Here is a 13,451-nt window from a genome sequence, read left to right as displayed (position 1 = left end):
GAAAATGTCATCAAACATGTTTTGCAGTGTCAAATGTCAGCTAGTCAACACGAGTGTTTTCATGGTTTTGTGGCACACTGATTTGAGGTAGGGATGGAGGGCAGGACATATACGAAAGCTTATCTACCTCATCTTATTTTCGCAGGCAGAGATTGAGGCACTTAATTTCCACTTCACAAAAATACTTACAAAAACCTCATAATCCCACCCACCTCCCCCCACCCCCGTTTCCATGGAAACATCAACGAAAAAGCACACAGTGGATGTTTCATTAGCCATATATGTCAAGAGGTGTGCCATATTTGGGTGGAGGGGGATATATTAGGGAACAAAATCAGAGTATATAACAAGAGACTGTCTGCCTTGGCAACATCAAATGCTTGGCAGACAAATCACAAACGTTCGACTGAGGTTTGACGACGCTACGCATTCGGAGATCGCTGGTGTTTACGGCAGTATATCCCTTCCTTCCGTGAAGGAGGCCTTGAACTTCCATGACGTCACCTACTCTCCTCCGCGCCTAGAGTATTTACTCGAAGCCGTCAGCTCTGTGAGAAATAAAAGGGAAGTGCTCAGGTTTCACATCAATCCAGATTTAAAAGTTGTGTGTTGTTTTCCCTTCACGTATCGATCTTAACATGGCTTTAATGTGAGGTTGTGATCTGTATCAGGAACACAATGCGCATCTAACCTTTTCTTTCTTCATTTATCAAGCTCCCAGAAATTTTGTAAAGGTCATTACGTGCACATTTCTTTTTTATATTCTCCGGCTGATTTCATATAAGCGTGATGTACATTATGGCAAGCAATCAATTTTTTGGGGGGTGGAGATAAAAATCTTTAAATTGATGGACATTTGTACCCGCATTATTCAGCAACCGCGACATGATTGATATCTCTCGAGTTTAAAAGCGTGTCTCCCATTCAGCCACGAGGATTGTCAGGGCATAAATAGTCATGTTAAACTGACAAGTGGCAAACAAAACTCAACAACAACAACAACATCAACCACAATGAGATCATGGTGCTCCATGGTGACATACACAAAAAGGAAGATTGCAATGAATTAGAACCAAAGCGGCCGGTAGCCAGGAATGACTGGGGGAATGTTCTCATTATCACACAATTACCAACTTGTATCCACTGTGACCACCGAGATTTCCCAGAGAAAAAAGAGGGAAACGTCCCCTGATGAATTGGTTCCCCCCTCCGCTAAATCTGATGGCATTGGAAACACACACAGGCAGGGGTGGCAGGAAGGAACCGCAGAGGGTTTTAAGAGTTAAAAGAAGGGGGAAGGGAGGTGAGATTGCGTCAAGGATTTGACAGACGGCAATGCGTCAACCGAACGTGGTGTGTGATCACGTATCCATGAGACTTCCTCCCATAGTTCCTAGCCATGAGTTGTCTCTTTCTCATCATCTCCCCCCCCCCCCCCCCCGTTAAGTCTCTTACTGCCAGTGGGGACAAACTTGTGTTGAATGTCAGTGGTGTTCGAGATGATGGGTTAGAGAGGGTGATGGGTATGGATACTTCATGCTATTGCACGTCTTACATTTCTTTTGTTTTAATATGCTCTGTCTCTCATCTCCATGTTTTTTTTTTTCTTCTTTCTCAGTTCTTCATACTTTTCTATATTTAGTGCAACCAATTTTTCAGTGGCATTAATTTGTTCTCTATCTATCTATCTATCTATCTATCTATCTATCTATCTATCTATCTATCTATATGTCTGTCTTTTTCTGATTAGTATATCTCTTTCCCTTGTTTTCCCACTTACCTGACATTTCAGTTACTTTTTTCCTTCATTTGTAGTCTCTCCACTATGTATTCATCTTTTTCTTATCTATCTCTCCATCTATCTATATTTGTCTGTCTCTTGTTGCAGCTTTCCCACTCTTCTGACAATTTTATCATTCTTTCCTTCACTTTCGGTCTCTCCATCATGCACCGTACATTCATCTATTCCCAATTTATCGGTCTATCCATCTGTTTATGTATCTATCTAGAGATCTAGTTATATTTGTCCATTTCTTTATCTATCTATCTAGCTATCTGTCTACCTGTCTATTTATCTATGTCTATCAGTCTATATTTGTCTGTCTCTATCTCTTTCATTGCAGCTTCACTTTTTCAATTTGTTTCCATTCTTCACAGCTATTTTCAGTCACTCTGTATTGTTGTTCCTGTATCTGTCTTTTATCCTGTCTCCTACTATCCTTTCTCTGTCGCTCCATTTGTTACACCTGTTCTCCTTTCACTCACTCATATTCCTCCCCATTAACATTCTCTCCCACCCTCCTCCTTTCTCTCTCGTTCTGTCAGTCCGTTATCTTTCCCCACTTCAATATCATAATTTGTCTGTCTGTCGCTCATGTTCTCCCTTGTCTGGCAGACAGATTATGCCTTTATGAGTTGGGTGTTTATTTAAGACCGCTAATTATAGGGATGATAGATGTTTGTTTGCTGAGGATATGCAGGCAATGACCAATATGTATGCCACGGCTGGGGGTGACTGACCTGCAAGTGTGTTCTGTGGTACTTTTTCTGGCGTGGAGACGCAAGAGTGTTAACCATAACGGTGTAACTTTGCGCAGACGGGGTGCAGGGTGTAGGGATAAACTGATTAGGGTCGATAGCAGATGTCATTCTCCCGGCAACATGAATAACGACAGTTTGAGTGGGCTCCCCTTCGTCAGACATTTGTCGCCACAAAATTAAAAGGAAAAAAAAAAGAGTGGAACATTCGCAAGACACTAATGGACTTTACATTACTTAGGCTGCAGAGATTAATGATGGTGTTCCTCTCACGACACCATTATTTACATGATATGCAATGACACGCTCCAGAATCACGGTGTAAATGTCAGAGTTAGCACTAACAAAAAGAGACAACCAAACCTGTTTTGCCACGTGCCTGTGTCTCACGTTTTCGAGGAGAACATAAGCTGATTTTTCCATCACTACGAGAGTATTATTTGCTCGACTATTTTTTCTGTGTGTGTGTCTCTTTTTCATAGAAGAACAAAAGATGTTTAGGGATTTCATCTGTATTTTAAAAGGACTGGGAATGTAAACAGTCAGTTCAGGATGTTAAATGGTCATATATGCGAACAAAGTGATAGTGATTGGAGAAGTGATGTTTTGCCTTCAGTTTCAGCAATTGGCATTTTGTGTGTGGTCTTTGCACATATTAAGCATGCTATATTTATTTACATGCCTGGGTCAGCTCTTTGCGAACAGTCATGACCCATGTTTCAACATTTTTTTACAGGGAGAATGATGAATCAAAAAGAAGAGACCCTGCCATGTTCATGACCCAAATTTTGAAAATGTTTTTACAATGATAGCATACCTAATGTGGCAGCTACAGTCGTCATAAGTTGCAATAATCACTGGCAAGGAGACCCCTAGGGATTCCCGAGACTGGCGAGAGATTGTATATTTGCTGTGCACCACTGCTCATGTGATTGATTCAGTACAATGCTTGTCTCAATTCTCTTCTCTCCAGGGGTGTGTACATCGCCTCCGTCATCTACAATGAGGACAAGGTCTTGGTGACAACAGAAGACTACCTGCCCATTGTCGAGGTGGACGAGAACTTCCCCAGCAACATTCAACAGGACTTCCTCTGGTTCATGAAGGTGGGTTGGAGTGTGAATTTTAGTAAGCATTATTATGAGAATACATGTAGATGTGGCTGCAACATCAAAATACATCATAATATGCTTTCCTGCAGTATGTTATAGTTCCATCTATTCTGCAAGTAAATTAGAGTGTAATTGCACTTCTTATAATGTCATCAAAAATTTGTACTTGCTGTGAAATGTGTAAGATTGAAAGCATGCTAATTTTGAGAGAGTGAGTAGTCTTTCCTGAGTATTACATTAAAGGGATTGTACAGTTATGGTTGAGACCTAATTTCAGGTTTCTAACATTTTTTTGTGAGATAATGAGAAACCTCTTATAAAATGAGAAACCTCTTATAAAATGTGAAAGAGCATGTAATTCTATGAGGAATTCAACATTTATTTGATGAAAATTGGTTTTGAAATGGCTGAGATATAAAAAAGAGCGATTCTAATAAAGTGTGGGACCCACACTTTATTACGATCGCTTTGTTTTACTTTGTTTTTTGATGTTTCAGTCTATCCAAACCCGATTTTTGTCGAATAAACTTTGAATTCCTCTTAAAATGGTATGTTCTATACTGTATCATAAGTGTTTTCTTGGTATCTCGCAAAAAGTTAAAAACCCAATTCTCATCTCCACCAAAACTGTACTATCCCTTTAAAGCTCCTTCAAGGTAAAGTCTAACAACATCTGTGGAATTGTTTTATTTGTGATGTAAATCCCATGTGCAGACTGGACATACTTTTTTTAAGTGGCCAAACATGCCAAGAATACTTCATAAGCATGTAAAACTGATCACTAAGGAACTTGTATGTAGCAGTTTTCATGTGCATTGCATTGTATCAGAATGTAATGTTGAAGGCTGATGGTTATTTTAAAAAAAAATTAAAAAAAAGAGAGATCACAAAGAGACTCAGAATTCCATTAGTACTGATGGTATTTTTGCCATTGTCTTCTCCTCCCATTCAACAGGTGGCCCAGACATGGGAAGACGTTGACCTCCTGCGCAACGACCTGACCCAGTCCACCGCCTCCTCCCCAGTTGTCCTCTTCCGCAGCCGCCTCCTGCAGGCCGCCGCCCAGCTGCAGAGCATCTTGGGAATGCAGGACCTGGGCAAGCTCTACTACGAGCCTGTGAGGGACAGCCAGGGCATCCTCATCTTCACCCTCATCAACAGCGTCAAGGTAACCGGCCACGCCCACTTCCACTCACTGAAACGCATGGTGCTCTTAATGCTAGCCATAGAAGGGTCAATGGCCTCTGTTGGCTCCTCCATATTCTCTCATAGAATTCCATTTTTTTCCTCTCTCTCTCTCTCTCTTGTGTAGTATCTCTCTCTTTTTTATATATTTATTTGTTGATATCACTTGTGATAATATATTCTCACCTTTATTGTTCTTTTGCATTTTAATGCAAATTTGGAAATGAATAAAATGAAATGAAATTAAATGAACAATTTAGTGTGCAAACTGAAGAGGCCCAGGTAAGTGGAGTTATGACATCATTGACACCTTCATGTATTAATTTATTTGGAATGCTCATGGTGTCCAAAACTGACTTTTAATCCATAAAGAGCAGTGCAAATTGTGGGTCAGACTGTCTCCAAGAGGTGAGGATTTGTTTTGTTGTCCATCTCGAGAATTGGAGCTATGAAATATGCAGTGGTTTCTCACTCGTTCCTCTGTAGGCAATTGTCATGGGGAGACTTGACTATTGAGGAGGCTTTGTCCTAAGCCCTGTTTCCATAGCAACGAGTTGGTAGGGGCATCAGTGATGATTTTCTTTTAATTCTTTCCCTTGTTCTTCTCTTGCAGGACCCAAGGACGATCCAGAGTGCAGCTCTGAAGTGGGTGAGCATGACGAGAGTGCAGAAGAGGAAGTCGATGAGCGTCGAATGTCCCGTGGCAGCTGATCTCCTCCTTACCTCATTACCGGTGAGTGGGACTGCATCAGGGACTCTAAGCTTATCACCAGCGAAATAATGTTCTGAAGATGTTGTTTGATTTTTTGGTTTGTTTTTTTTTTTCCTGTCCATACAACAGCAATGGTATTGCATATGCACTAGAATATGATGAGCAATGTTGATGATGGTGTTAATAGCGGCAATATTTACCCATGAATGAGAAAAGTTTGACAAAGAGTAGCGCATTATTGGTGTGTGTTCATTCTGCAGATGAATGCAGTGATAAAGATGTCACAGTAATTGCTCTATTTTTATAGTCATTTTGAAGACTCGCAACATTTTTCGATCATGTCAGATGCTAGTGCCAAGTGCCATTTTATCACCACAGTCACTTGATTTGATCATGCTGATGCTAGGGACAACCGTACTCTGTCCCAATATTTCAGGCATTTATAGAGACATCTTGAAATGCCTTTGTAATTATCGGACAAAAGCATTGGGAGCAAACATGATGAAAGCTGTTCTGTAAGGAAAAAGAAAATACCACAGTCGCCATATACACGTACGTCTTTGAAATGGCCTATGCCCTGACTATTCTCCCATTCTCAAATTCACCTTTGACCTTTGCAGGAGAAGATCCTGCACCACCAGGTGTGCAACACACCCCTCTCCCGGGGTCTCTACGTGGGCTACCTCAAGCTGCGCAGCTCGGTGGACAACATCCGAGTGCAGGTGCCGGAGAAGCACCCCAGCATGCTGCCCCACATCAAGGTGCGGGACAACCACAACGTCTCGCAGGAGGAGTGGGACTGGCTACACAGTCTGGACAAGTGCGAGGTACGGAAGCGGTAGACTAGGCTGCCGAGCTCATGTTTTGTTTTGGCTTTTTTTTTCTTTTCTTTTTTTTTTTGGTTGGTTTGTTTCTATTTTCTTCCTTCACTCATTTCTGATTTACTGTATACAGTTTTCTTTTGAGATAAAGTCATCTTGTACCAGAAAAGGCTTCGGATGAATGATGATAAACTTTTATCAACAAAACATCACATGCAAAGTATGAGTGAATGTAGAAGCATGTGCACAGGTTTTAATATCAGGTGTTTTGTTCCTTTTTCTCAATTTGCTGACATCAGGTAAAAAGGAAAGCAACCAAAGTGCAAGAAGACTTCCAGCGTCAGCTCGCGTCGGCCACGAGAAAACTCCTGACGAGAGTCGGGGTGACAGAGGAAGAGGCCATCACGCATCGACTGTGTGACCTGGAGGTTGTGGAGCTTAGTGACGAGGTGAGACACATTTTAGGCACTTTTTTTTTTTTTTTTTTCCAGAGGTGCTCTACCAGGAGAACACTAGGCAGAAATTTGTGTCGGGGCGTGGAATAAACCACTGCTAATAGACCTTGCAGTAAATCTACATACAAGGTCCCTTTGTCTTGCTGAGTATCAGTGAAATATTGGAGTTGAACATTTTCTACTCCTACATTAAAGTCTCACCAATATAACACCAGTTGTGTACTTACAGGGGCTTAAACAGACTTAAAACAAAGGGGTTTAAACAGACTTGTTGGAGAGTAGCATCAATTGCTAAATATTCCTCCCTGCCACTGCAATTAGCAGTGTACGAAATATGTTGTAGCAGCTGATGAGAATCTTAGCATGACATCACATAGACGAGCCTTCCTCCATATCATTCTCTTTTTGCTCTCCCATCTTGTCCACAGATTGCCTTCATTTTGCTGCTCCCGCCGTTGGGCAGCGTTTGCATAGGACCAGGGACACCATCCGATGACTGGATCATCAGCAGAGATTTCACCTCCATCTCAGTGCCCATCTTTGAAATGAGTAAGTCACATGACCTGCCCAATTTGAAAAGTCACATGACGTGCCCTTTAAAAAAAGGTCACCTGACCCAGTGTAAGGCAGAATCACATGATTATGTGGTGTGTGAGAAATGTGTTGCAGGATGAATACAGATATATAAAAAAAATAATAATAATAATAATAATCATCACCTTAGGCATGCATTAAAACATGAATTTTCTTGAAATGAAGAGGATACGTGTAGTCATGACTGCATAAATGCAGTCAAGTATGATCTTAAAATTCTAGGCAGCAAAATTGAAGCTGTAGTTTCCAAGTATACAAGTGGATTATTGCTGTGACTCATGTCGGTTTGCAGGAATGAGGTCCTCAACAACAATATCAATATCACCAAGAATTTGCTTCTCTTCAGACAAGCACTTGGAAACGAGTATGATGCAGCTAATTCCAGTCCTAATAAATTGAAAAATCAATCAAACAACACATAAATTGAAAGAGTTGAACTCCGGTCAGACCAGCTGACAGGAATGAGATATCCCAATCTTCCAATTACCTAATGGCATGCACGTTTTTGTTCCCCCCCCCCCCCACCCACCCCCGACTGAACAGTTCACATGAGCACATACCATGGGGACTTCATCCGACGCTACGCCCGGCTGTCGTCTATCATGGAGACGGAGGCACTCATCACCCAGCAGCAGCTCCGCGAGGCCTTCTCCAACGACGAGCTCAACGAGGCCAAGCAGCGGCAGACTCAAGTGGAGGAATTCCAGAAGGTGAGAGCGCTGCCTCGTAATTCACTGCATCATGATTTTGATGATGATGACAGTCTCGAGAGGAGCAGTGGGATGCTTCAAAGCTGGGCAGGGAGTAATCTTTGGTGAATCATGATCAATATATAAAACCAAGCAAGCAATCTCTCTCTCTGCATATTTATTTGAATTCTCCTCTAAGATGACTGAAAGACAGCTTGTATCGGTAGCATTTTTCGACAACCTTCCTGAACACTGGACACTAGTGAGCTGACCTGAGCTTCTTGAAATTAAAATGACCGCTAATATAGTACCCGCTGCTATAAGGGATAAAAACCAACTCTAGCTGTTGGTTGAAAGGTCGATAGTCTAGTAGATCGATGCCTGTCTATCAGGAGATTGTTGGTTCGAGTCCATTCTGAATATGTATGCCATGAATTTTTTTTTTTTTTAATCATGGCTTCTGGGTATTTCTAAAACACTGAATAATCTGTGCTTATTTTCATGGCTGTAGGGCAGTTAGTCAATCAGTTGCAATAGGACCAAGTTTGATCTTGTATTTTTCTTTTGGAGTGTGTGTGTGTTGATCTTCTGCCATAAAGTCATGTCATTGGATATAGTGTGGGGTCTAGTAGATAAGACTAAGCTAGGAAAAAAGAAGAAAAGAAACTTGTTCAATTGAACTGTAGAGGGCAGGCTAACACTTTACTAAAGTGTGATGCATCATACTTGTCATTCTGCCTCTCAGTCACTGGACATGATGTGGAGAGGGATGCGATGGATCATGGACATCCTCCAGTATGCCAGGGACAAGCAGATCAAAGGGGGTGTGCCCCTCTCGGTGCTCTACGCTCCTCCCCCTTCGCCAGTGGACGCTTCTGAGGACATTCTTGCCACACTGGGGCAGTGTATGAAAGGTGGGTGATACCATTTCTGCTGATAGGGGAGAGAATTTAGATTCATGAAAGTACATGTATATAGTATGTCATGATGGGAATTCAACGGGCTCACTCCCATCATTAAGAACACTGATATTACAAAAGTACTGTTTTAGCATTGTATTTCCCTCTCCCCAGAGTTTTTGTGTTTACCATTGTTTTGTCAAACCCTGATACAGCAAAATTTTAATATAACGAAGTGCTTTCACTGGTCCCACTGAATTTGTTATTGCCAGAATCCATTGTTGTAGTAGTAGTAGTGATCATAATTGGTGATGCAATTGTTAATTGTGCCCTGTTTTGTGTATCTTGCCTTTTTCTCCTCAGATTCCCAGAACCACACATTGCTGCCACCCCCTCCCTGCAGCAGCAGCATCGGTTGCCAGACGTTGCCCCTCAACGTGGAGTCAGTGGCAGACAGCACCCTCAAGTCTGGCATACTCAGAGTATTCCCCGCCTACAATTCCGGTCTTGCCAAAGGAACGAGCGTCAAGGTAAAAGCACAATGAAGTAATTGTCGTCCTCATCCCAGATTTTGATGGTCAGAAAGGTCATATTTTTGGGAGTCTAGGGTTTATGGTTTGCAGTTGAAAGGCACAATGCAAACAGAGATATCATTATAACCAGTAGTGGTAGGAGTAGTAATATTAGGAGTAACTTTATTAGAAGTAGTGGTAAGGGTAGTTTTAGTGGTAGTGGTAGTAGTAATATTACTAAGTATTAGTAGGAGTAGTAGGAGTAGTAGTAGTAGTAGTAGTGGTGGTAATAATGGCAGCAGAAGTAGTATTGAATAAGGATCAATGCTTTGTCTGGTCATACAATTTCCAAACGGTCCAGCCCGTCTAATATTTTCTCATCTTGTCACTCCACAGCTCCATGTGACGTCGAGGACGACGTGCGAGGAGATCGTCAGCCTCGTCGTCCAGCAGCTGAACAAGGCCATGGAGAGCAGCGGGGTGGAGACGCCCGCCTTCTCGCCGGAGGACAGCGCCCAGTTCTGCCTGGTGGCCATCATCGCCAGCAAGGAGTACACGCTGCAGGACCACTTCTGCCCCCTCCAGCTCCAAAACCCCTGGACCAAAGGCCAGCTCTTCGTTCGCCCCAAGGATTCGGAGAGGGCGATCCTGAACGTTGGACCCTCGACGGAGGTATGATGCCAGGATTGCCCCCCATCCATCCATCTCTCAAAGAAAAAACACATCCACTTTGGACAGCTCTCTCTGCCTGCAGCTGTGAGTGTGTGCACTCCTCAAGAATCATCAGTGCAATGGAGATCAGGAGGATAGGGATCGGAGGAGGGGGGAAATGGGCGCGGGGGCAGAAAGATTGTACATTGGTTCCAGTTCTGCCACGCCCTTTTGAGTCCTGAATGCCGTCAGGTGATGCAGATGAAGACTGATTCCCCCAGATTGGGAGTGTGTCACTGAGCCAATCTCACCAGCTGACTTTCGTTGAATTCCTCGATATCATCTGAGCACCAAATTGAGAGAGACTGCTGGCTACAGCGAGGTGCCTTGTGGTACAAAGTGGATTATATTTTTCCTGGAAATGGGGATTATTGCACCTTTTCTCGCTCTCTCTGGCCAGAAGGGGTCGCAGCCTGGACAGGACACTTCCTCAACGGCACAAGCAATAAGATATTATCAAGCGGTCACACTGCTATGCAACAGAGGAATAGTGCTCTTTGCTGACAAGGGCAGAGAGATAACTGATGGACAGGCCATGTACAGTGACTGCGGCCATACCACAGGGATTGCATCGCCGGAGAATGGCCGCTCATCGGGGACTGGGCAGGGGAGAGCGATGTCCCTTCAACACCAAAGAATTTCTGACAAACAGAACGTTTCTCTGCCATGAGCAGAAATTGCACAACTAAAAATCATTCCCTCTTTTTCACCAGTGACTGAGATTTAACAGTCAAAACAGGTTGTCACTTAATATTCGGGAACCAGATATTCAAATGTCAAGGTTATGGTGGTGTCTGGTAGATCTCTTGCCATGTTTATAATTTTCAGACATATATTATGCCTTTAAGATAGTTTGTACCCCATATTACTTGATGTACTATGAATTAGATTGCCATGGCCTCCATACATTACTGAGGTACTTTTTAGGGCTTTAAACTATGATAATACTTTTCTTTCCTGGCAGTTTAACACAATGAGGCTCCTTCTAGCCTAGTTACCTTTTTTTAATCTTATATCCATTGTTGTACTGATTTTGACAACCTGTTTTTACTCTCTTTTTTAATGCCAATTTAATCAAAGATTCATATGATTTGTGGAATGAATCTCTGGCAATGTCTTTTTTTTCTTCTTCTTCTTTAATATACAGCCATATTCATATTTACCCTGGACATTTAGCTTTTGACATGGAGATGTATATCCCGTGTGGTCAATCTAGACCCATCATAAAGAAAATCATTTTGGCTGATGTATTCATGTGGGTTTTTTAAGCATTCCAGAGGCATTTTTTTTTTTCTGTGATTAATATGAGCAAATAGAAACAGAAAAACACAACTTACTTACTGGAAGACTAGGACATTCAAGTGATTTCTAGTCATATTGGAAGGTTGAATTTTTCAGCTGAGCTTTAGGTGACATGGAAACTATGAACACTGAAGAGTCTAGAATGGATACAGAGCTTGGTCGTTATTTTCATTTGATGTGTAAGATGATGTAATGTGCAATAAATCATAGCCATCATGAAGAAAGTTGAATGCACCGCGAGTCATTCAGTATCTTTTAAGTGGGTGGGAACAAAAATGACCTGCCCCATTTATTCACTGCATATTGTTGCAGAAGTCTCAGTATGCATTTATTGCACAAACTATGTTGTTTAAAAAAAAAGAAGAGGGAAATCCATCGATTACAGTAGTTCCTTCTGATTTCATGACTGTTTTGTCACAACCAAATGTTTTCCATTGTTCCACACTTGTATTTGATCCAAGCTGAGAACTAGAAAAGTGACCTTACGTGTACAGTGTACAGCAGAAATAGAAGCCAGAAAGCTATCCAGAACATTCAACGGCTTTGCTATCAGGAAGTGACGTCGTATGATAATGTGTGTGCTATGCAATGATCGAAAAAGTTCTGAAGAGGAAGGAATAGTGAGAATGACGGAAGTACTTTGCAACTGTCATCTGATTCATAGGCAGGACTTGGTTGCAAGACTTCTCTTGGCAGTAAAGAGGATATTTGAAGGGGGAGAAAAATCTGTGGTGAAATATTCCAGTGTGAACATGTTAAGAAAAAAGCGTGTGTATGTTATGATTGATATGCTGTTGCACATTTCTTTGACCAAGAGAAACTGGACGTTTCTTGGAATTCAAGCATTTTGAGTCAGTGTGCCATTTTAAGAAGAGAGGGCTCCCAAGTGATCATAAGGAGCATGCCATATTGAGTTTGGAGTGTCATCAATACGGAGTGCCGACAGCAGCGCGCCAATTGCCAAGCAGTTTGTTTCATTTTGTGTTATTTTTTGTTTTGTGTTTTTTGCCAGCATGCCAAGTAACTGTAGTCCTAGAGGAAGCTCAAGACATTGCATTACTTTTAAAATTGTGACAAATATGATCCCACTTTAAAAGCTCCCAAACTGATAATGGGGATGTATTTTAATTGTGAAATATGTAGTACATTTTTATTACAAATATGATTGTCCATTCAGTTTTATCCAGTGATTTTACAAATTGTAGGGTATGATGATGCATTTTACTAACGGCAGAAGAAATTATATCGCATATAATAGAGTTTACCTGAAAATATACTTTAGTCCAAAAACTGACTGGAAGAGCAGTATTTGTGGCAGTGGTAATATGATAGTTTTTTTTTGTTGTTTTTTTTTTATGAATTGCTCAAACTTGTTCTCAAGTGTCATTAAACTTACTTCAAATTCTTGTCGATTGTTATTCTGTGCCAAAGTCAGATGTTTCATGTTGTGTTTGTAGAGTTGAATTGGACCTTGAAAAGTGAAGTACTGTTGTGACCCATGTCAACAGTAATATCAGCTTTATTTTGCATTGAGTCTGAAAGAAAAAAAGTTATTGTTCAAGATACCTTATCATCATGCCTCACTTAACTACCACCATCTGTTACTTAAATTTACTAACTGAAAAAAAGGATAAATAATCCCTTCTGTTAGCAATCACAATTGATCTGATTGACAGGAATGCCATGTATAAATGATCTGAACATCACAGCAGTAGTAAAGTGCTCAACTGTGGAAACTGCGTATTCTGTTACTGCGTAGATACCTTCCTTATTGGCACATTTTGAGATTGTACGCTTTGACACTTTATAAGGATAATCTACCTCATTTCATTGCAGGATGGTGGACATGAGTGATGAACAGTGGTCATTTTAACATGCTTTTCTTTTCTTTTAATTCAGTTTGTCTTGGGGTTTTTTTTCA

At 41.4% G+C, this 13,451-nt stretch overlaps 1 protein-coding gene across 1 annotated transcript in view; it reads left to right on the top strand.

The window, feature by feature from the left end:
- The window catches only part of LOC140231482 (ankyrin-repeat and fibronectin type III domain-containing 1-like), a 68,171-nt gene extending 55,385 nt beyond the window's left edge, over nucleotides 1–12,786 (top strand). The window contains exons 14-23 of the mRNA XM_072311614.1: nucleotides 3,512–3,644; nucleotides 4,606–4,818; nucleotides 5,449–5,568; nucleotides 6,168–6,374; nucleotides 6,668–6,817; nucleotides 7,252–7,372; nucleotides 7,961–8,127; nucleotides 8,852–9,020; nucleotides 9,369–9,535; nucleotides 9,914–12,786. Coding sequence (XP_072167715.1) covers nucleotides 3,512–3,644; nucleotides 4,606–4,818; nucleotides 5,449–5,568; nucleotides 6,168–6,374; nucleotides 6,668–6,817; nucleotides 7,252–7,372; nucleotides 7,961–8,127; nucleotides 8,852–9,020; nucleotides 9,369–9,535; nucleotides 9,914–10,195 — 1,729 coding nt within the window. The 3' untranslated portion in view covers nucleotides 10,196–12,786. The remainder of the gene's footprint in view (nucleotides 1–3,511; nucleotides 3,645–4,605; nucleotides 4,819–5,448; nucleotides 5,569–6,167; nucleotides 6,375–6,667; nucleotides 6,818–7,251; nucleotides 7,373–7,960; nucleotides 8,128–8,851; nucleotides 9,021–9,368; nucleotides 9,536–9,913) is intronic.
- Nucleotides 12,787–13,451: the final 665 nt, after the last annotated feature.

Source organism: Diadema setosum, chromosome 8 (assembly GCF_964275005.1).
Source record: "Diadema setosum chromosome 8, eeDiaSeto1, whole genome shotgun sequence".
NCBI classification, from domain to species: Eukaryota; Metazoa; Echinodermata; class Echinoidea; order Diadematoida; family Diadematidae; genus Diadema; species Diadema setosum.
Note: the sequence above shows the minus strand (reverse complement) of the source record. Positions and strands in the feature narration are given on the sequence as shown.